The sequence below is a fragment of the Leuciscus leuciscus genome (assembly GCF_965113295.1).
Source record: "Leuciscus leuciscus genome assembly, chromosome: 14".
In the NCBI taxonomy this organism is placed as follows: Eukaryota; Metazoa; Chordata; class Actinopteri; order Cypriniformes; family Leuciscidae; genus Leuciscus; species Leuciscus leuciscus.
In genome coordinates this window covers 19,740,567-19,765,727 of record NC_138738.1, presented here as the reverse complement: position 1 = coordinate 19,765,727, position 25,161 = coordinate 19,740,567, and the positions used below count along the sequence as shown (strand labels likewise).

The 25,161-nt window shown below is 37.6% G+C and overlaps 1 protein-coding gene and 1 long non-coding RNA gene across 2 annotated transcripts in view; both read right to left on the bottom strand.

Moving 5' to 3' along the window:
• Positions 1-2,262: 2,262 nt before the first annotated feature.
• hs2st1b (heparan sulfate 2-O-sulfotransferase 1b) overlaps positions 2,263-25,161 on the bottom strand; it is a 72,166-nt gene continuing 49,267 nt past the window's right edge. The window contains exons 2-7 of the mRNA XM_082136976.1: positions 8,175-8,413; positions 6,108-6,193; positions 5,228-5,366; positions 5,012-5,109; positions 4,708-4,865; positions 2,263-3,719 (exon numbers count right to left, since the gene is read on the bottom strand). Of these exons, the coding sequence (XP_081993102.1) occupies positions 3,493-3,719; positions 4,708-4,865; positions 5,012-5,109; positions 5,228-5,366; positions 6,108-6,193; positions 8,175-8,413 (947 nt within the window). The 3' untranslated portion in view covers positions 2,263-3,492. The remainder of the gene's footprint in view (positions 3,720-4,707; positions 4,866-5,011; positions 5,110-5,227; positions 5,367-6,107; positions 6,194-8,174; positions 8,414-25,161) is intronic.
• LOC309474515 lies at positions 13,104-17,390 on the bottom strand. The gene is made up of 3 exons (XR_014197352.1): positions 16,447-17,390; positions 15,073-15,776; positions 13,104-14,599 (listed from the first exon to the last, which is right to left on the bottom strand). It is a non-coding gene; the product is annotated as an uncharacterized lncRNA (long non-coding RNA).

Below are 25,161 nucleotides of genomic sequence, written 5' to 3'. Positions count from 1 at the left end.
TATCAGCCGGTTTTCATCTGCCTAATGAAACGATGCTTTGTTTCGCCTGCAGCAAAAGAAAAAAAAAAAGTTAATCGAGTTCTCTTTTGTGAAGCAGACGCTCTCTCCTTGTCGTTGTCTGTCTGTCTGTGTGGAGATGAAGGCTGTTGTTCGTTGTGCACTGGTCACATTGGACACGCTCACTCTCCTCACACTTTTAGTCTCTACCATTTTAGAATCAGAGGTCATTTCCCTTGTTTAATGGTAAAACTGTAAAAATTAGATTGAGCAACCAATAAGAAATGTCCATTACTTGTTATTTACTTTAGTGCTGCTACTATTACATTTCTGTGATATTTTTACATCAAGTTACCCAACTGTCATATATTTAAAGGTCCCATGACATGCTACTTTTTGTAGGCTTTAATATAGGCCTTAGTGGTCCCTAGTACTGTATCTGAAATCTCTTTCCAAAAATTCAGCCTCGGTGCAGAATTATAGCCACTACAAGCCAGTCCCAGAATGAGCTTCCTTCAGACAGGCCGTTTCGGTGTCTGTAGCTTTAAATACTAATGAGGAGGAGAAAGGCGGCGCAAGGTGGAGGGTGGGTGTGGCCTTGACCATCTTGCGCAACGGTAACGTGGCGTGCATGTTTACGTTGGATATAGCAATGGCACGAAGACACGCAGTCTTTCAAGCATTTCAGTTTGACCCAGAATCTGATCCAGATGGAGAAGCAACGGATGAAGAAGTTGCAACTCAGCGGCTCCAGCAGGACGTTTCCAAATGGTTAGTTTAAAATATTATGTCTGGATACTGTACTTTATTCGGATGGTTTACAGTTATTATCATGTAGCTAACGCGAACCTACTGTTGCCTTTTCATGAGAGATCTGTAACGTCTGTATTTATCTTATTACAATTACATCAAGCTCTGCGATCTTGAAATGCGGATATCGCGCGCGCCATATAACCAACAGGAAAACGGTTATCCAAATAACAAAGACGTGTACAACACTCGCGTTACAGTGTGTGTATTCACACACATAAACTGCATAGCTAATGTTACAGCCACATTCTACGTGTAAAATCTAGGTAACCATAAACAGTAAAGCAACACACTTATATATCATTAGTTGACTTACTTGTCCGAGGTGTGTAGCTGAGCCAAAGAGAGTGATCCAGACTTTAGTTTCAGACGTTCAGCAAGCCCAGCTCTGTATTGACCCTTCGGTGTTCATTTGTACATCCAATTATTGAGCAATTGTTATGCTTCGCTCGCTTAAAAGCCATGATATCTCTCGTGGACAAACTAAAATCTCGCGCGCGCGTTCCTATTTCCTAGCGCATTTTCTCATGGGCGGAAAATATTCTCTGGGCGGGCAAAGCAGAGACAGGGGAGGTAACATTTCCTCCTTATGACGTCAAAAGGAGGAGATTCAAGATCAGCGCGTATGAGCCTCCATTTTCTCAAAGGCAGAGAAAGATAGCAAAAGCTAGATTTACACCGATTGAAATTTTTAGAAACTTGGGGACCATATACAGGCTAGGGGAACTCATATTAATGTTAAAAAACCGCAGAAAGTGAACATTTCATGTCATGGGACCTTTAAAGTCAATGTGAAATTCTGCTCATAACCAATTTTATGTCTCTTTACCGGGATCTGAAAATAGACGGTGCATGGGCATTCATGCACATTATTAATGATATTATAAAGAAAATACCGGTATCACTACTACTACTAATAATAATATATGACCAAATCTGTATGGTTTTGTAATATATAAAATATAAGTAAATAAATAAACATATAATAAACATACTGCCATTCAAAATTTGGGCTCAGCAAAAAAAAAAAAAAAAAAAAAAAAATTATATATAGGCCTACATATTTTTTTGGAAGGAAATTAATACTTTTGTTCAGCTGGGATACATTAATTTGATCACAAGTGACAGGCAGGAAGTTTAAATTCTTACAAAACATTTATATTTTAAATAAATGTTCTTTTTAATTTTCAATTTAATCAAAGAAGAATCGGTTCCAGTTTTCCTAAAATCATATTAAGCAACCCTTAACACACGATGAATTAATAGGATAATAGGATATTTGATAAATCAGTAAATAAGTACAACTTTAACATGTTTAATATTTAACTGATGTCTTATTGTAACACATTAACTTTGACAGTCCTAGAAAACACATATTATATACATGTATATCACTGTTTGAAAACCTGAATGAATTGTTGTTTGTAAGAGAAACTAAGCATCCTCAAAACAACATGGTCTCACAGACAGTTACGTTTATTTGAAATGCTTTGAGACAGTTTATAAAATAAAAAAAAGATAACGAAAGATAAAGGACCCAAAATATAAGGGAAGAACCCAAAAATAAAAAAGGAAAGCTGGCATCTTTAAAAGTTTAAAACACAGACATTGTTTAAATGATCCGAACAACTGCTGAAACCAGGGTGGGATAAATGATTCATGAAGGCACTATTGAGTGTACAACTAATGTTGGTTTAAACCTTTTCTTTTTTTCCATATCTTCTGGTAGAACACACTATAATAATTCAGACTTCTGAGAGGGTGGCCGTCTGTTGAGAACATGGTCCTGACCGCTACAAGTTGATACCAGTAGTTAAGACTCAAGGAACCAGATCTGGACTGAGAAACAGGATCATGGAGGTCATGATCTTCCATTCAAAACAGTCTCTGTACTTGAAAGTATACGGACAGTGCAACTTCTATTTCATTATTTTAGAGTCTACAGGAGTTGTGATGGAAAAAATGAGCAATAGAAAAGAAAGCAAGCACCAGTGGGTTTCTCAAAAAGAAGTCTATTATCTAATTTTAAACTCTACTCAACCATTTGGTCCAATTACATAAAATATACACGTAAATACAATTTGTACAGATATGAAATCTGTTTCACCACTTTCTAACCTCCGGCTAGGCTACAATACCTTTACTAAAGTCTGTAAACACTGTTCATGGCATTCTATTAAAAATCAATATACACAATGCAAGAAAGTGATAAGAATTCACAAAACCACAGTTAGTAGTAAAATAAGGAGGTGCTCCTAATGTACCAAATGCCTGGTACAAAAAGTACCCCTTTTGACCCTGTTCAAAATTCATATTTCACAACAATGACTGATGGCCAAAAAAGCTTCTGTCATTTTCTTTTGGAAGGCATGATGAATAATGTGAAAATGTGATGTTTATGTCACAAGTGTTTTCACTGCTGTGAAAGTCCATAAAAAGATACTGGGCTCAAAGAGACTTGATACAGAGAGTCGTGGTCAGCACTGCGTAAAGTCTCTCTCTCTCTCAAAAAAAAAAAAAAACGAACTAAAAAAAACAGGCTCTAAAACCCTCACCACCTCTAGTCTAGGACCTCCAGGATTTTGTGTCCACATTTCTTGACGTCCTCTTCTTCTCTTCCCAGTGAAAGTGACAGAACAGTACATGAACAGGCCGAACGACACATGGACCGTGATAATGCATACTCTAGTTTACTTTTGGATAGATTTTCTCGTAGAAGAAGTTCTGAGCCAGCAGGTAAAGCTCTCCATCTTTTTCCCTGACGCTGTGAGCGCGCACAAACTGAAACTGTTCCAGCGCAAACTCATAGAACTCGTTCTCCATCTTCCATATGTTGGACTGCTGCAGCTTTGAGATGGACTCTTTAGTAGGAGGTTTCTTCTCGCTCGTTTTCCTCAAGTGAGACTTCTTACCTGCAATTGAAGTCAAAGACAGCAGGTCACTCAAGAGGTTTTACTGGTTAGTATCATACTTTTTTTATTTTTATGCTGAATAAGACAAACACATGAGGGGCCTTTTAATAGCAAATATATTGAATTTTAACATCACATGTTAAATATGAGCTAAAAAATACGATGATATAATTATTATAGTGATGCATGTTAAAGTGATTTTGGTTAAAAAATATATATATATTATGTTAAGCAATTTCAAATTTCTTTATTTTCATTTCCTAACAGAAACGGGAAGATTTTTAGTGCTGGTAGAAAAACATAATAAATAGCATTTGGTGTGTAATCTGCTTTATGCACACTGCAATCGGTAAGATTTTTTTGTTTAAAGAAATGTATTATTTTATTCAGCATGGATGCATTAAAGTGACAGCAAATGTTTATAATAACGTTACAAAAAAAAAAAAAGTGAAAGGAAGCTCGTGCTCCAGACTGCCATGAACGCGCTCGGGACGGTTTGCCGAGGCTGTGGATTACAGGTAATAATGTTGTAAATAATGATCAGTTTCTTGCATAGACTGATCGTTTCGCTTCTTAATACCTCAATGTATCATCAGGAGCCACGGGTATTCATTTTATTTGTCTGCATATGTTTGTTTTTTTTATCTCAAAGTGACGACACCCATTGACTTCCAGAATTTGAATCACAGAGGAACACGGTTTCAGCTAAAAATCGTATTTACTGTTCTACTGAAGAAGAAAAAAAGTCACCTACATCTTGGATGGTCTGGGGGTGAGTAAATTCAAAGCAAATTTAAATGTTTGGGTGAAATATCCCTTTTAAGGAACTTCTCTCATGGACTTTCATAGATGTGCCATGAATTTGAATTTGAACAGGCTGTTCTTCTCACAAAGCTATTATATTCACCTTTTGTGTTACATAGAAGAAAGTAAGTCAGCTTTGGAATGAAAACATTGAGTGGATGGTTGACCTATTCGGATCAAGTACCTGTGCGGTAGAGCTCAGTTGCTCCTCTGAAGAAACGTGGTAGCGCTGCCTCGAGCATCATGATAAAATCCTCCAGCTCCTCAGTCACTCCCACTAGCAGATACTCATTCACCAAATTATACTTGGCCTGCTCGAGAGCCCATTTACTACCAACATTCCTGCACACACAGACACACAAGATCAATTCCAGCTCCTACACAGTTGAGAACAAATCAGTAATGGGTGATTCAATCAATTAATGTAATGGGAAAGAGCATTAAATGAAAAGCAGAGTAACAGGCTGCAGACTGCTCATATTACCCACCAACACTCTGAGTAATGGCCACAGAAGAACGGGATCTGTAACCAAAGCTTCTCAGGAGTGCAATCAGAACCTCCTGACGACACACACTCATCAAACGTCTGAAACACAGTCACACACGTTGCATGTCAGCATTCGTATGGTGAGAACATGAAATGTTACTTTTCATAATGGAGGCATTATCAAATATTAAGAGATAAAAACCTTCAAATACAATACCTTTTTGTCGCCCTGCTTTCTCCGTCTGAGACCTGGCCGATAATCATCTCCAAATCGGAGAAAATAGTAGTAAGACACCAACCTCTCGATGGGGTCCCGTACGATGTTGATGTAAACCGGCTTCCCCTTGATCCCAAACCTATTTGGGAAAAATATATATTATACACAAATAGATGTCTGGTTTATTATCTTTGTGGGGACTCTCCATAGACGTAATGGTTTTATACTGTACAAACTATATATTCTATTCCCTTACACTAACCCTACCTTTAAACCTTCCCATCACACAAAACTTTCAGCATTTTTACATTTAAAAAAAAGAAGAAAAAAAAAAGTTTTCTGTATGATTTATAAGCTTGTTTCTGTGACACGAGACCCGATTTAAGTAGCTATACAAAAAAATGAACAAAAACATTACTCAAATTAATCTTGAGACAAAACAATGGCACTGACATGTTTTAAGATTTGTCAGTACAAGTTGCTTTCAGTCAAGACAGCTCAAACATGCATTTTAGTCTGAGACTAGGCTTAAGCCTTGTCTACTACTACTACTACTACTACAAATGTAAGAATTTCTTAATTTTTGATACGTTTCTTTTCCTTTCATGACAGCAGCACAAACTCCATACATACAAAATAAAATATTCAGTGTTTCAGACTTCCATTCCATTGATAAGCATGTTCCAAAATAAAGGCTTGTTCCATTTTTAACCACTAGAGTGCAGAAGCACCTAAATGTATCTCTTCTTCTCACATCAGTCAATTATGTAGCTGGTCTGATGGACCTCTCTTTTTCAGGCACAGACAACAATTAATTTACTAAGGCAATTGCTTACAGTAATTGTTGTGATGGTTTTATATGAATACAGCAAAAACTCACTTTGTAAAGTCCAAGTAGGCGACATGGCCGTGGTAGAAACCTGGTTTCATTTCTCGCCAGGATGTCACGTTCCTTACAAACCTCATCTGTAAGCACAAGATAACACATTCGATTTGTCCCTGTGCACAGTTTATAAACCACTAAATTTATTTTAATGCATGTGTGATATGCCTCCATCATTCAAGCATCAACGATATCCAAATCTCAAATAACAATCTCGCACTGACGTCCTGCATCTGTCACAGTCTGCTGAACAAATCAGCCAGGTGAATACTTAATACAAACCAGACAAACACATTTCAGCAATGTTTTCTCCAAACATCCTCCCCATAGTCCCACAGCTAAACTCCCCTGGGAGGGGAAAGGTTGTACCTCCTGCACCGTCGACAGGCTTTGTTGAAAGCTAGACTAGATATTACCATGGCAGAATTGCCCACAAGTAACACCTTCCCTCCCAATGCTCCAAGGCATTTTATTTTGCAGATGACAAGATGACATGAATACAAATCCAAACGTATGCTCATGATCGCAGTCCGACACAGCCACACGCTGAGTTGAATAACGTTGACACTTGTGAGGTCAAAATGATGCAGGAATGCTTTTTGTTGAAGGCAACACTTTCAACCCTGCAAATAAAACAGGTGCATTCGTCAAAACCCGAGATTGATTTCCGTTAGCTGACAACACGTTCCTCTATGTAACAATACATATGATGAATAGAGAATTGTATTTCTTTGCTTTTGTCAACAAAATCTGTGCTTCATTCTTTTCCCCCCTTGTTCTTCTTTTTCTCTCTGGGTTCAGCTTGTTCAACACTGTTTGTCACACAAAGGCACAGCAGCAGTGTGGATATTGACAGTAGGATATGAATAATGAAGGTGGAGCCAGAGATGAGAAGGCTTGTTAGAGAAAGTGTGCGACAGAAACACAGGGCCGCTGCGCTGACATCACCTGGCCTGTCAGAGTGTAAATTGAGCAAAAGATCATCACAATCTCATAAGTACAAATGCCCTAGACCTCTGCACTCGGTCCAAAATGCACAGGTGTTTCTGTAAAATGTGCATATTCACAGCTATTGGCTGGCTATATAATTATCTTGTAAGCATTTTTAAAAATGAATGCCATTTTTTACAACTCTGATCACCTGTGAGTATACTTAAAGCGATGGTTCGGAGTAAAATCAACCTAGGGTCCTTTGCACCATGACCTCGAGCCAAACACCCCCCCCAGAAGTCTTTTTTCCCTCGGTCGAACATTATTCAAGTTAGAGCTTATTTAGAGATATCAATCGAATGGATCCAAGGTTGTATCTCATAAATTACCCCACTAATAATGCCCAGAATGGTACCAAACTTCTACAGTAGAACAAATAGGTTCTGTACTCATAAAACGAGGCATTGGAAAGTTTGTAAGTACATCAGGAGTTTATTTAAATAACACTTGCCTGATGGCTTATGCTACCGCTAACCCGGACGTCGAGGTCACTTCCGTGATTTGGGAAAAGCACGTAAAAGTCCTGGCAGAAAGCGATGCATAAGGATGTAGTGTAACGACAAATTATAATTTTTTCCGAAGTGTTGACAACTTGGTGTCAACTAGTAATTGTTGCAAACTGGTACTACCAACAAAATATTAGTGCATTCCTGGAACTGGGCGTCGTTACACTACATCCTTATGCATCGCTTTCTGTCAACGTGTTTTGTGAAGTGACGAATCACGCTTCTCTGTTTGTCAGTCTGATGGACGAGTCTGAGTTCGGCAGATGCCAGGAGAACATTACCTGCCTGACTGCATTGTGCCAACTGCAAAATTTGGTGGAGGAGATATAATGGTATGGGGCTGTTTTTCAGGGGTTGGGCAAGGCCCCTTACTTCTAGTGAAGGTGAAATCTTAATGCTTCAGCATACCAAGCCATTTCCGATAAGTTCCAACTTTGTGGGAACAGTTTGGGGAAGGCCCTTAACCATTCCATCATGACTGTGCCACAGTGCACAAATCAAGGTTCATAAAGGCATGGTTGGATGAGTTTGGTGTGGAAGAACCAAGCTGGTGTAATGGACATGTTACCTGGTCCTGCAGGGACATGACCGGATTGTTCTTTGTGGTGTTGATGTGGAGAACATGGAAGCGGTTCTTTCCACACAGGTCGTATGCGATGTTGGTGAAGGAGGTGCTGGCAGTCTTGGGCACACGGTTATAGATGATGACCAGATCCTCAATCTCAGGCAATGCTGGAGAGTCCCGCAGACTGTCCCGCGTCAGTCTATGCTCCACCTCTCGCACCTCGTGTCTGGCCATGGTGCGCTCTGCAGGAGAAAGAAGAATTTTCATATTTATTTTTTATTTATATCAAACAACACCTAAAAATATAAATAAGTTATTGTAGAATTTCTACAGTCATACTTCATTAGGGTAAAAAAAAACAAAGCATTGTTCAGGTCATCCTTGTACACATTTTAAAAAAAGCATCTCAAACACTTCATTATGCCATGTTATGCCTGACATTTAGAAATAAATTGAGTTAATTTGACCGTAGATTGTAATAAACATGGCATTAAAGATACAGTGTGTATTTTTTCTATATTTAAAATACTCTTATAAGCAAGATGATCGAAGTTTCATTTTATGGAGAACTGACTACAGTTCCAAAGTACTAGTAATTCCAAAGGACAGCAAGCACATACTGTAACAAGAATATGCAATATTACAATGCAGGTAGTTGGAAAACAAGAGAGAGAGACTACAGCCTACAAATCAGGGGCAGCTAAAGATCTGTAAAGGTTCCCAATAGGCCCTTCAGCCACCTGTTGATTTAGGTGACAGAAAACAGCAGCAGGATGAAAAGCCTGAATAATGGAGCGAGAAGGGAAAACAAAGCAAGCAGTTTCAGCAGCAGAGCGTGTTTTTCTTTATGTACACACACACACACACTCAAACACAATAACTTCACTGCCGGTATTAAGACAGGAGAATTCTGCACCATAAAATCACTCAGCTTTCTGTTTAAAAAAATCAGTGTAAAGTAACACACAACACAAAATATATAGAATAAAGTAATAATTGTATAAATATTGTAATTACCCTATGTAGGCCTATAATGATTTAAATCAGAACTAAATCACCATTTGAGAACCACTTGTTTATACATGTTCAGAGAGGATAGCTTTGAAAATCTACTTTTTTCCCTATATGTTTTCTGCTGATAATGTACTTTTTCGTATTTTATAGGTTTTCAGTTAAATTCTGTGAGCTACAGCAATTGACGCTAAAGACGCTGACGACAGAGTCTACACATTTACACAACTCACCAATGTATGATGAAGAGTTTACAAATTCTAAAATCTAAAGCCTGAATATAGAATCTATTTCAAAATCAGCTCCACACATAAATAAAAACATAAAAATGAATAATTAAACAAATAATTATCAGTCAACTGCATCGACCAAAATTTCCACATCAGTGTATCGCTAAATATTTTTTAAGACATATATGCTTTCCTTAAAATGGAACTGCAATGTTTTTCATAAATAAATAAACAAACAAACAAACAAATACATTTTCAACTATAACACATCTGAGTTTGGCAGATGTTTCCAATCTTCAAAACCTGCCACAGAAGGAAGGCACATTGTTCATGAAGCTCAGTGGTTGTCCCGCGTGAAGGACAGTGGGTCACCAATAAGATTCAATGTTCTACAGTATATTTTAGCCTATCAATCTGTCGTTTCTGACCAAACAGTTAAAGGCTGTGTGGTCTGAGCTGGACACCCTCTTCCATATAAAGCGAGCACAGCTCACAATTCTTCTGTGCCCTGGAGGTGCTTTCAAAAGACACAAGTGCACTCTTAAAAATAAAGATTCCAAAACGGGGGTTTTCACAATGCCATTGAAGAACCACTCTTTGGTTCCAAAAAGAACCTTTCAGTGATCAGTTCTAAAATAACCATTTTATTTTCCATTTATATAGTGGAGGATTTTCTTTTTCCGGGTGGATCATCAAGACTATTGGTCCTCCTAATTGTCAATCATTCTGGTGATATGTTTACATAAGGCCGTCGTACGTGCTCGTCCTTTCTGCGCATGCGCACTTTCAGGTGTATGTGTGTGGTGAGCTACTGTATGGTTTCAGCCATTCATTGAAGCTCGCCGTTCTCACCGGGTTTTTTTCAAAATGTCTGAGGGTCGCAAGAGAAAAAGTGTCTACGAATTGTATGACAAGAAGAGAAAGGCCTCAGAAGAAAGAAACAAGACCAGTGTTTTTGGGAGAATATTTCACACGCTGGTGTGCGCTAAAAGCACAGGTTGGAGTTCCCACTGATGCCTCAGTCGCGAAGTTTCTACTTGACAGGTAACGTTTGGCATGCTATTTGGAGAAGTCCATTTAAAATCACTGCTAGTAAAAGTTAATGTAAGCTATGATTAGCGATGCTAGCGTTTAGTAGGCGTTCCCTCTTGGGAGCAGGTAGAGTGTTGCGCATGTGCACTCCAAAAAGTGGAGAGGGCGGTTCTTTTCTAAAATTCGGGAAAATCCTCCGCTATACCTTTAAGTGTGAAGGACATTTAAAAAATCTAAAGAAGCTTTTTCTACTATTAAGAACTTTTTGTGGAATGGAAAGGTGCCATTGATCTTAAAGGATTTTTATGGAACCATCAATGCCAACAAAGGACCTTTATTTTTACTAACTGTGTGTCTCATGAGGGACCAACACTCAACAACAAAACAAGAATTCTCCTGTGGTTCACATGAAGCCAAGAGAGTATGGAAACACCAAATATTAAAGTGCCATTTACAATACCATTTCCTAAATTAATTAATAAATACAAACTTAATCTGTATACTATCTGATGCATCACTCTACCAGAACACAAAAAGAAAATGTGGGCATGCCAGTGATTTTGTGCATTGTAATACATTTTTAATTCAAATAATTAAATAAGTAGTTAAAATAATGGTTAGTTCACCCAAAATGAAAATTCTGTCAACATTTACTCACCCTCTTTTTTTCCAAACCCGCATTTTTCCTCTTCTGTGGAACAAAAAAATATTTAGAAGAATGTTGGAAAACCAAACAGTTTCAATTAATTACATTGCATTTTGTTGTCCATACCAATCAGAACCAAAACTGTTTGGTTCCCAACATTCTTCAAAATATCTTTTTACATTCCACAGCATTCCATTTTTGGGTGGACTATCTTTTAAAAATATTTATATTTTAACAGATAAAGTTTAAAATAGCATATCTTCTGGAGTGTAAATCAACTAAATAACAGAGTGGAATTTTACGCTCAATGTGCTTGTAATAGAAATGCACAGCAATCCTGCCAAACAAAAGCCAAGCAAAAAATAATGAAATCTTTCCCCAGTCATCGCACTATATCAAACACTCATTTTCCACACAGCAATTATGCAAAACTCAGTTTGCTAATAGACTCATCAGTCTTCAACAGTGCACGCCTACTAGTGCATTAAATAAGCCACTTAAAATATTGATCAAGTCTTAACAAGCCTCTGTGCATCAGCTGTACTGCTCTAAAACATCCTCCACCGCTGAGGACCCTAACCACACTCGGCCTGACATCACATCTACACGACAAAACTAGGACACTCTCTTCAAATCAACAGCGCCGTCTACACTGTGATTGACACAAAACACCCAAACTAGAACACTCCCCAAACACATCCTCACCACTACAATCCTGAATGGCAGACAGCAGTGCCATAACACTAAAAGCAGCTAATAATAAAAATGTTGAACAATACAATACAAATAATATAAAAAAAATTTATATATATTTATGTACATGCACACTACTGTTCAAAAGTTTGATGTCATTAAGATTTATATATATTTATAATCATTAACAGCATATATAATAAGATTATAATGGCATCATTTAGTTTGGCCATGCTATTTGTCTCAGCATAAAGCTCGGCTCAAGTGAAAAAGGCATCATAGACAGAAGGTTGCGGGTGTAATAGGCAAGAAGTGATAAAGCCTGAAACTGGAGCTGTGTGTATGTCCTCTGCAACACTAACAGAAGGCTGAATCTGCTCATAATGGAGAGGGATGGAGACGGCACAGTCGTGTCATTGAGCATAGCGTCCATTATAGATCCAACTCCCTCCAGCATCTTTACATAATCACAGCAGGAATGCATTTCTCTCACTCATGCATCTTACACTTTTCATCAATCTGATGGAGGGGAAAAGCTCAGCTCTTCTCCCAGCAGAAGTACAGAGGGAAAGGTTATAGCAGGCACGCTTGCATTGTTCGTCTTAATTAGTAAAACAACCCGCTCTTTCCTGACACACAATCACCTTTCCAGGTGATTAAGCCTTTGATGGTGTTTTAGAGGAGGATGCATAATTACAAGTGAAGCTGTTTGAGGTGTTTTTGCTTTTGGAATGAAACCAAGGTCTGATGGGAGCTCATTAAAATCTACGCGCATCTCTCGCTCTTTCTGGTTTCCGTTCTGCACAGCAGAGGGCAGCATCCTGCTACCAGGACAGGTGGCTGTGTAATTGGCAGGGGTTTTGGGAATGCTTTCCCTCATGAAGGCTCAGCAGGTTTCCTGGAGGCGTTTCATCCACTAATGATCAACTGTTGTCCACATCTCTATATCAGTAACATTATCTGATGGGGATACAAACTGGACTTTTTAAATAAAATGATGACGACTCATCTTGTTATTAGTGTAAATTATGAGTGCTGCAGTGATCACTTTTTTTTGGCAAATCCAGAAGTCAGTCAGTCCTGGTACACAAATACACAATTAATTTTTTTATCCATTGGCTTTTGGATTATTGTAGAAAATAAGCTGTGAGGAAAATAAAAAGGAATATATATATATATATATATATATATATATATATATATATATATATATATATAAATAATACACGATTCATTCATGTTTTGTTCATCAAGATAATCTTCACAAATGAACAACTTTTAAGAATTGAGAAGCTGAAAATAAAATCGGCATTGGTAAAAAGCTAAATGTACGGCACTTTCTTTGTCCTGCAATCTACAAAATGCTTTTATGATGTTGAAAAGAGCGCCTTAAACATCTTCAAAATGTCTTCTTTTGTGCTCACAGAACAAAAATCGAATGGATTTGATAAGGGGGTAGTAATAACAGAATTTTCTTTTTTTTAGGGTTTGAATGAATAGACAAGCATTTATGGGACTAAATCTAAACTCTTTCAGGGGCTTCGTGGAGGGCCACTTGAGCATTATTTTCCGATTAAAATACAAAGAAAATAACGTCTATGTCCACCAACCCTGCCTGAACACTTATCCATAAAAATCATATTGTGTCAAGTTCATGATCTCCAGCAGGTGGCGCTTATCTGGAATTAACTGGCAGTCAGATCATAAATGTTGTGTGGGTATTCTGTAGGTAAACCTAAAAATGTTCAAACAGAGCAGATATATCACTACAGCAACTAATCCTTAACTAATCTTTTCATCTAATCTTCAAGGAATGAACATGTTACGAGTTAAGAAAGGGGTCAAAACAGTCATGCTTGGCGGAGGACAGGAAGAAAGATCTGTTAACTTAATATTTTGATATACACCTTCTCCAATAAGTACACACCCTTTCACTTCAGTAGTGGCTGAATTTCTTTTCAATCTCCCCACCAGCTATGCCCTAGTCTGTACCTTTATTAGTATCCTAATCCAGTGCCTCTCCTCAGAAGAAAAGCTCCAGAGGAGTCATTGGTTTATTTGTAGCGAAGGTTGAAAAGCTGCCGCTATCAGACGTTTATCTGCTGGAATTCTAGCTTTTGTTGTTATTCTCACGAGGCAGAACTGAACTACATCACTGAAGTGCATCTCAATTGCAGGAGCAGCAGGAAGAACACTCAGCTGTGCTTGGAATAAGAGGAATGTGATCAGTAGAGCAGATCTCTCAATGCGATGACAGCAGTCTTTAAATGTGTAAAAGCATGTCTGCACTTGTGAGGATGGGTTTCTCCGTCGGGTTTCAAACATGGGAAAAGATTACCTGCTTGAAACTGGAAAACAAACCTACTCTAACTTGTTTTACTAACGCTATTTTCTTATAGTCTCAATATACAGTGTTAGGAAATATGGAGGATTACAAATCGAGTGTGACTTGATCAAATGATGGAATCAATGAATTTATTAATAAAAACCTCTAAATAATCGCGGATGTTTTTAAAACAGTATACATTGCCAATGCAACAGGCGAATTGATTTAAAAACAGGAATGGGTAATTGGATAAAAACAATTGTAAATTATTAAATACAAATTATGTAAATATTATAATTCAGAAATTTAAGGTTACATTTAACAAAAATTGTACACGCACGCACGCGCACACACACACACACACACACACACACACACACACACACACACACACACACACACACACACACACACACACACACACAAAAACCTTTTAAAACAATTAGAAAAGTTAATTATTTATTTTATTTCATTTTATTTTCAGGTGGCACTCCTTGACCTCCATAATTTTCACATTTGGCTCCAAAACTCTGGAATAGTCTTCCTGATACTGTTCGTTGCTCAGACTCGCTCTCCCAGTTTAAAACTAGATTAAAGTCGCATCTCTTCAGCCAGGCATTCATATAATCCCACAGTTCAAACTACAATCCGGCCTCTAGCTCATAAATGCCAGAGGAGAACTGGCCCCCGACTGAGCCTGGGTTCTCCCAAGTTTTTTTTTCTCCATTAGGTCACCTGATGGAGTTTTAGGACACCATTAGGTCACTTGATGGAGTTTTTCGGTTCCTTGCCACTGTTGCCTTTGGCTTGCTCAGTTGGGGATATTTTGGGGATATTTAATTTAATTTTATCAATCAATAAATTCCTCTTGAAACAAACTTTGTTGTATTATTTAAATTGAATACTGTGAAGCTGCTTTGATACAATCTGTATTGTGAAAAGCGCTATACAAATAAACTTGACTTGACTTGACTCCATAAGGAGAAAATATGTGAAAAGGTATGTTTATACAGTATGTTTAATAAACTTAAGTTTAATGAACTCCTATGGTGGCCGTATTATTCCAAGACTAACATGGCTTCCAGTTCGACTTCGTCCATGAGTGTTCCTTAAAGTGATGAGGTTACTTTAGAAAACTATTACAAATTGAATTTAGTTATTTAGTCAGTTAACATGTAGGTTATGACCTCTATGTAAAATGAATAATAGTTTTACGTTTTCGTTATTTTGGTACCATTTCATTGCTAACATCAGCTATCAGGTTCTCAAACGAATGCGAGCTAATCTTAGTAAAGTATCAGTGCTATCGTTATTCTGTATATTGTACGAGATTAATAGTTTAAGGCAATGTTTAAAGCGTAGGCTACATAATTTTCTCCGTGAGCGGAGTCAAGAGATCTGCCGGCAGTCGCGAGTAATCTCCCCCTCGCATTCGTCACGGTGCCACTGTGTGTAAAAGTGCGAAAGGCGAAGCTTGAATTTCCAGGTATGTCCCTCTTTGGCTAATGTATTTTCAAGATGGAGGCGCAATATGGCTGCCGCCATTCGAGCGACTCGCTCGTATGTATTCTGAATGGTAGATTCTACGCTTACGAGAATAATTTAGTTGGTGAAAGTAATTACACATGAATGAGCACATCTAAATTTGTGTTAACATAAGTTTTTTGCTAAGAATCTTAAATTAAATTAAGAACTTAAAGGACAAGTTCGGTATTTTACACTTAAAGCCCTGTTTACAGATCGTATCTGATGAAATAGAACGGTTAAGATTAAAATTTGGACACATGCTGCTGTCCCGAGAATTTTAGGTTTATTTCGCTTCCCCTCACCACCCCCACAATGGTTGTCTATATGCACTGGAAGATTCCGTCCTAAAAACACATTAAACTTTCGTTTACAAAGACGTGAAACTCACCGAGTGGTCAGGGGGTGTTCACTGATATGTTCCATCAAAAATCGCTGAAAAAGATGCATTCCAACAGGTTTTATCGTAGTTTTTGTCCAACTCCATTGACTTAATAGGACGTGCTGTGAGACCGCAGCACCTTTACGATATTACTCCGCCGCTTCTTCTTCTGCTTCTTCTGTGTATTCAATGAAATGCCCGTGGTTTGCTTGCAATTGGCAAAGGTGCATTATCGCCACCAACTGGGCTGGAGTGTCTATTATTCAAGCTCTCAACGGAAGAATCACGGGTGTGACGCGTTTGGCAAAATAGGTCCACAAAAGCGAAATAAACCTAAAATTCTCGGGACAGGAGCATGTGTCCAAATTTTTATCTTAACCGTTCTATTTCATCAGATACGATCTGTAAACAGGGCTTTAAGTGTAAAATACCGAACTTGTCCTTTAAATTACACAGTGTAGCTTTAAAGATCAGAATACATTTGACCAAATTATGCAGAAATGTCATGCATATTTTCCCTGCAAATATTTTGTTAAAAAATAAGCCCCTTAAGCAGAAACCATACTCAACTGTTTAAAGAAATTGTATTTTTGTGGCAGGAAGTCATCGTTAAATAGAGGAAACACATGTCGCAGGTCAAAGAATCATTTTTTAACATTTTAAACAAACAAAAAAACAGGATGCCAGGTGGTGGCATCTCAGTGGTAATCAACTTGATGCAATTCAAGGCAGGCTGGAGTGTCGACATTATCGGAACATAAAACAAAGCTGAGATTAATGGCTGATAGGACAATAGGAGGGGGCAGGTGAGATGGATTGATCCCAATAACCTCTGCTGATTTAATTAGATACAAGCATATTTATCACCCATCTGTCATAGAGGAAGAGCATGGAGGACAGGAGCCGGGAGGCAGTACATTATCTCAGCGCACCTGGCTCTGTAAACACTCGCCTGTCTCACGGGCCAATATCGTTGACAGGCGGCTCACCCTCTCCTGATTAAACCTCTAAATTTATTGTACGACACTTCACCGTCTCAGCACTAACAGTCCTCATTACTCTCTCTCTTGCTTTCTTTGTGTTCCTGCTCTACCTCTAACAGCTTTTTTAGCACATTTTTTAAAATATGGACAAATATGCCAATTAGTGGGGTTTTATTAAAGCAGTCAGCATTCTACAGAAAGACTGATAAAAGAAACGAATTGACGAAAAACGAAAGCGAACATGTGCGACTGATCAACAATTTAAAAACATCTGTCTGCTGTGATAGTCTTGTAATAATGAGAAAGAAATCTTTTTTTTTTGTTCTCTTAAAAGGAATTGTTTTATGAAGTTACAGTTAATAACAGTTAAAGAACAAAGAGAATATATATTGTGTGTGCATCATTCCAGTTATTGTGTGAATGAGTTTTATTCAGTTCTCTACTCCAGTGCTCTCATCATACAGAGAGTACCAAATCATTCAGAAAATCTACAGCAAAGTAGTCATTTCAAACAAAAGCCCAGACCTTTATGTTCAGATTATGCAATAATGGGAACATCGGTACATCTCGGAGAAAGTTGTACCATGCTAACTGTCGTAACTGAACACGACACGCCGTTTGAAGACGCTAAATTGAGACATTTGACAGCTGTTGCGGAGGGAAGGTTTCTGTGAACTACACTGTGTGATCCTCAAATAATGCAATTGAATGGCTTTAGATGACTTGGAATATAATGCATTAAACCCCCTGTGCTGCTTTTTTGGTCCTTTTCTTTTTGGGCTTAACAGTAACAACCATGGGGTAACGTACAGCATCTCGTCTTACTAATACCCAATCCTACAAAAAAAAGTCCATATTGGACCGGCATATCCCAATGCAATACCATACAGTGAATTTAAAGTTATTATTGGCTCTGCAAGTCAGTTCAATTTCCATCACATTCAATCAGTCTAATGACCTGAAACAATAGTTTGGCTCAAACAAATGTCCTTGTCCTCCAAGTTTTGGCCTATCACTCCCTTTCTCTTGTCCAAGGTGAGCTTTAACTTCTGTCTTACATGGTCCAATCTGCAACTATAACTGTAGCAGAGTTTGATGGCATCATTTAATCCTGGGTATCACTACCAATCAAGATGTGATTGAAAACCATGACAAAATTCTTTAAAATGCCCATTAAACAAGAAACTGCTGTTCAAGAGCATTCACCAATCCCACACTTTCATTACAGCCCAATGCCTTTAAAACAATTCCCTAAGATGATAAACATTGCAGATGGCACCCATAATGACAGCCACTGGCCTGCACAAGACACTTTACGTCCACTGCAGATGACATAAAGAGAGAAACAAGGTAGTTATCAGAGGGATGAGAGAGTCTGTGAAGGTCAGAGTCAGTTGAATGGTGTTAAACTGACTGGAGACCAGTTCTGACATGACAGTTCAGCTTAGCTAAAAAAAAAAAAATTATAATAAAAAATTGAAACAAGGTGCCTGTGGCCCCTTAACCATACAACCTTTGATTCCTTGTGGGGCACAAGGGCAAAATGTAGCATATTTTTGGCACTGACTCAGAGCAATTAAGAATATAACTTTGACCTTAAGCTTCATACAAGTACATGGAGCTGCAGCGATCTCAAGATATGTGTTTGCTAAGGCAATTGGGGCTCCAACAACTATGATCATTTAAATAATAATAATAATAATAATACAATTTTGTTGAATAATCGCATCTGCATCCTGTACATAGAACATATCTGTCAGTCATGTCACTTTACAGTGGTGAATAAGACATACAAAATGCATCTAGTAATTAATAAAACCAATGTAATTTAAATTTGACAAAGCTTAGGTAGGTGAATTCAGTTTGACTGGGACACTTTTTCCCAGTCATCTCAATGGAAAATGTGTATTAATCAACCTTAATTCATCTGTTATATTTGGATTTTTCAAAAACGGAAAACACTGAAATCAATACAAAATTTAGTTTAGTAAGTGATTCAGTCTGATTCAGCAAGCTCATTCAGTGAAGGAGTTGTCAGACTGAGTTTGCCAGTCTTTTTAAATTATTCATTAAAATAACTAGCTCATTGAAGACATTTGTTCATGAATCAGACTTCACTGATAAGCTGTTTGTGCACTCCGAAAAGAAAACTCGATAGAAATGTGTGTTTAACTTGCCATTGGCATGCTCACAATTTAGGGAAAATATAACTCCTATTCCCATGCCGCTGTTTTCAGCAGCACTGAGTTGCAGGAAACAGTCACTTATTAATGACCCAGAACAAAACACTTACTGTAGCAATATGCTAGCATAACAACCCAGAACACCCTAGCAATTGGCAGTGAGTTTTGCATGGACAAGCACAGAATCATATTTTCTAAAATCTAGTTTCAGATTAGACTTAGTGTAAGCTTCCCTTTAAAACCCTGTGAATAAGTAAAAATGGGCAAAGCTTTGTTTGAGGAGTGGGAGGTATAATGAGGTTGCATCCTCATTTCATCATTCAGTCAACAGAAGAGGATTTAACAAAGAGAAAAAATGACCTATTGAGAAGACACATGCCTCAAAACACCAGAAAAAGGAAAAAACGACCTGAAGTGAACTGCTGTTGAACCCATTTATTGTTAATGCAATACTGTTTCTCTGTCTTTATGCCTGTTTATTTATTCAAGATGGAAAGCTGTAAAGTTTGATCCACAACTGAACTGAAAAGCTTTTTTTGATTTCTGAGTGTTTCCCTGGCGTTTAGCGAACAAACAAATGGCAAACATCACAAAAGCAGAGCTCAATCTCTGTGAAATTCTGCTACCTTATGATGGGAATTTTAAGCTTCTGTCTTTCATTTTGCCTCTGGAAACAGAGTTAAGCAAACAGACAAGTGACAGAGCAGTGACTTTATTTACATGATCCATGTGAAAGAAAAAATATATTTTGGCTTGACAAAACCAACATACTTTTATTGCACAAAAACTCAGATTGCAGGTTTTTCTAAACCACTAACCCCTAGCTATTAAGAATGCATTCAAATCAAAAGATATTTGATGTTAGTTATTAGGAGTAAAGTTTTGGACCAATAATATTGTATTATGGACAGGTTACCTGGTGTGATGGCACAGCAACCAAGGGATCTGTGAAATGTCCCACCAGAGTGGTCAGGAAATAGTTTCTAAGGAGTAGAGCTGCACGATTCTGGATAAATTGAGAAACACTTTTTTTTTTTTTACGATTCTGAACAGACAAGTAAACAAAATAACATGTAGTTTACAGATGTTCTGACAAATGTTAATTGCTGCAGTCTGTTTAAAATGTTTATTGAATCTGAATTAATTATTTAAAAAAATATATGGTTTGAATCAATAATTCAATGACTCACTCATAAATACTTCACTTTTTTCATTACTGGATGAATCAGCGTTTTTTGAGCGAATCTCTTGAATGAATGATTCAATGCCAAATACATTATTTAACAATCACTTTTCGTAACGAAGTAAATCAATACAATCGTTATTTGAAGCACCATGTTACTTTCAAAAGGTGATTTACTCAGAGCTCAGAACTTATCAGAGTTCTTCTGTATATTTGTAACACAGCAATAACGATACATTGTTGTCGTGTAAACGTATCCTAAACACAGTTTCATAGAATAGTTTTTCAACATTTAGTTTTCCATTTAGAGCAGAATTTTACCATAAAGTGCCAAGAATAACTGACAAAAATCTGTGATTGGCCCACAAGCATGCCTTAAAGCTGTTGTTAGCAATCTCTTCCATTATCCGACTCATCTTGCTAGAAGCTGGCATCAGTAAATCCTCTTGTCCCAATTAAAACGCACTCAGTGCTTTGATGCCACTTGATCTCACTGCCTCCTTAACCCCAGGGATTTTCAGCACTAGGGGGCGATCACTGTCTCTTCCCTTTCAAATCGGCAGACAAGACAAGCTTTGGCTAATGCTTGTTCCCAATTAGCAAGTGTTACACTTCCCAATGTATGGTGAGGGCTCACAGCTTAATGAAATTACAGCAGTCAGACGACACTCTGCGGGGAGCAGGGAGAGACAGTGAGGCAGAGTGGCCAAATCCTCAGCCCATTGTGCAGTGGCCTAGATTTAGATACCTCCCTTTTCAAAACCCCAACCATGAAACCATTCCGATTCCTGCAAATGAATTGCACCATGCATTAATGTTATCTGCCACTAACCATACTGCTTATGCAGCAAGCAAATCTCTGCAGTAAAACAGCCGAGAATGATTCTGGCCAAAAACCACCCAATTCGACAGTAAGAGACTGTTTGATCGACATGTAAGGTGGCCAACTGTTTTTATGTGCAGTTTAAGGGCAGGTCTAAATGAAATATCCTACATTATGTAAGGGATAATGTACAGTCAGTCCTGACACATTATTACACGGCAACATAATAAATAAACACATTGACATTAAATAATGAATTAAATTGATTTTATCTGCTTACTTTACAGACCAAACACATGCAAAGCTAGGAAAACAACACAGCAATCTATACTAATGGTAGAAAGATTTATTGTATTTCTGTCTAATACATTTTTAGACAAAATTGTTAAACAAAGAAAGTAAATTATATATGAAAAGTATTAAAGTATTAGAGAATTTATTATTATTATTCTATTATTAGTAATAGAATGGCAAACTTGATAATCCATTTTTAATACTGTACATTATCATTTTGTTGCCAAAATCACCTTAAATAAATAGCATTTAAAACGATTGGTTTTATTTTTTAGAGTTTTATTTTATTTAGATAAATATTCATATAAAAAGCACTTGTATCTGCCAATTATATTTAAGCTTGCCAAATCAAGTAAATACTGTCCATTTTTTTGTGCAATATGCATCAGATGGTCAGTGAATGGACTGTAGGTGTCCGCCTGAGTCTGAGACTACCAACATATCAACTTGACCTTAACTAAGCAACAGTGTTCAAGCTCTATAGCTCCATTTCTGAGCACACATCAGGAGTGCTGCAGGGCTTCGTGCTCGGCCCGGTTTGCTTCACTCTGTGTCACCTTCTGCTGTCAGAGCTAGCTGTGGGCGTGTGGCTAACTTAGGAGAGGACAAAAAGTGCAGTGCCTCCATCAGCTGCCCGTTCAGTGACACTAAGTTGCTGACAGCTACTTCAGCCATGCGGATGGGCGAGCAGGAAGGGCGCATTGCTCAATCTCATTGAGTAGAGAGAGAGATAGCTTGAGCTTCAGAGGAAAAAAAGAAGACGATACAAAAGGAGAGAAAGGGATGGTGGTAGAAATGGAAGATAACAGTGTGTCTTTTATAATAATATGTAGTCGTTATGCCAATAACATTTGATGCTATTTGGTGACATTAACATTGATGCCGTTTTAAAAGCCTAATCAAAAGTCAAAATGTGATTGCTACTACCAAGTAAAAATATACATTTACATTTTTTTTTTAACAACATCTTCATATGGTCCACGACTTCACTGAAGACACACTTTTACCTGAAGTTTCTTTAAACGATACATACAAAAAAAACAAAACAAAAAAAAAATCTAAATTAAGATTGACCTACATGAATTAGTTACATTGGTCATATATATTTTCTATGTCTTTTGGTGATAAGGCTGTAAAAAATGGTAAAAAGTTGAATTTTAATCTTAAAATACCATACACTATTTTTATACATAATGCAGTACACTATTTTCTCATTAAATACTATTAAGCCCCACCATTCAGCTTAATTAGCACCAAGCTAATTAACTGACAAGGCAAATCAGCTCTAATGGCTGAAATGGTCAAAGAACAAAGCCATTATACAACAGACAAGATCTAAATTATTTTGACATTTAAAAAATCATGGATGGCTTTGATCCACAGAAATGAAACAGTGACTGTTCTCTGCAATCAGAGTAGATATAACACGATACTGACAGCTGGGGCTTTAACTGTTCTCAGTATTCAAATATTTACAGTCAATATCTCCCAACAAACCGCATCACTGAGAAGTAAGTCGTTTGGGTTTAAATGCATGGATGTTTTATGAAATAAAAAAAAAAGTGATAATTAAAAAAATACATTTTACACAATATAAATTACCTTGTGATCATAAAAAATATATTTAAATTATATTTTTTAAATGAGATACAAGTCGTCAATAGTTATAAACATGCTGCTACAAATGCTTTTGATAGAGATTAACTTGCATTGAACTAGAAACATTTCCTGGACTCTGGAGTGTAAAGACACCTAAGATGACAACACAAAAGAAATGTCTATAAAATGCTTTCTGCATAGCAGTCGGCTCTAAGTTTTCAGGCTAAGATAGAGTGGCTGCATCCCTGACCTGGCTTACACTGCTGACTTAGGGAACCAGAGTGTCTCTATAGGCCTTCAAACTGCTGACAGCACACTGGCCTAATTCTCTGTCTCACAGTATCAGTGTGTGTGAGGGCATGAAGTATTACCCTCTTCAGAGATTATTCATTCCTTTCATGAGCGTGAGGTGGGTGAAGATAATACCGCAGCTTTTGTAGCAACACATACAACAACACTTAAATAATTGAAGCAGAGGTTTTCATTATATACACTTCTCTTTCCTAATACATTCCAAATGTGATAGATGCATTTTTGTTAAAGCTGTGTTTTGTTGATTAACATTAACAACATAGACAGCAGCAGGTATTTATAGACTGCTGTCACTTTAAGACCTAATGCACAGATCCAATATAATGATACACATCCGATTTCTTTCTCAACTGTTTACGTTTACTTCAGACATAACCGAGTGTGTTTTACGAGAATATTTACCGAGACAGGTATTTTGACGTAATTGTGTATGTATGTGTCCGTTCAAGTGCAAGGAAATGCGAAAAAGGAATCAATTCGGTGTTCGTGCACTATCTGAAACGCGCCTCTCTGTGTGTGTGCGCTTCAGGTGTGTGCGGCTGTACGCACAGGTAACAGCACGCCAATACCGAATTGAGTTTATTTTTCCTCTTCTTCCACTGGACTGGTTTAAAAATCGCTTGAAAGTGTAGACTGGCAATGATGGTTAAACTTTGCAATTAATCCGCAGATCACATGCATGCTGAACAGTGGGGTCTGGGGCCATTTGTACAAAGCCACTCAGAGTATTTGAGTCGCTCTTTTAAAATTCGCGCTCAGCAGCTTCTGTGAACATAAAGCCTTGATACTTTTATTTGATTGGTCATCTCAAATATTCTGACATTGACGAGCAGTGACAGACCAATGAAGCTCAGATGAACACACACACACACACACACACTGTCCTCTGTTTCTGACGTGCGCTCTGCTCGGCGCAGCTGCGGATTGAAGATGAAGAAAGCGCTGAATCTGATTATAACAAATTATAACTTAATCACAAATGTTTAGGGGAGCTAGGCTGAAGCCCCCCTAAAAAGGGCCTAGTGACGCCTATGTGACGAGCTGCTCATAACATTTACCACAAAGCACAACGCATGATGAGATACATGGCAGTCAAAACCATAGGCAGAGATTAAAGTTGATTCAGCCACTTAACGTTACTCTTAATTTTTCGCTGACACACCAGCGCCTGCGTCCGTACCCGGTATGTACGTTTTGACAGCTAGTGAAGTGATATCAAAGAACCATAGCAAAGAACACAGTCTGAACGTATCAGAGAAATGGTACAGCCCAATGGGGAGTGAGGGTTTGAAAATTGTATTTAAAATAAATACATACAATTTTGGATAGGCTAACATTATATTTTATTAAAAGTTTTTCAGTACCCCCCAAACTATTATTTTCATCCCTTTTGGGAGGGTCCAAGTCTCATCTAGGAGGGTCGGACCCCCCCAATACACCCCATAATTCGAACTATGGATTTAATGGATATAAATTGTATGCTAAATCCAAATATTTCTTTCTAAAGCTATACTTTTTGTAATGTCTATTCAATGCTTTCCTCATCAAATACCAGATAGAAGCCCAATCAATGAGAATGAATCACTTGATCCATTAAAATGGGGTAAGGGGGATATCCATTGATTTCTTCTATCTCAACTAGTACCATTTATCTAATAATAGTAATTATTATTATTATTATCATCATTATCATCAGGTTAACGGTTTTAGCACAGAGCTAACTGAAATATAAAATAAATAAATAAATCACAAAGTTAAAATAAAACTTA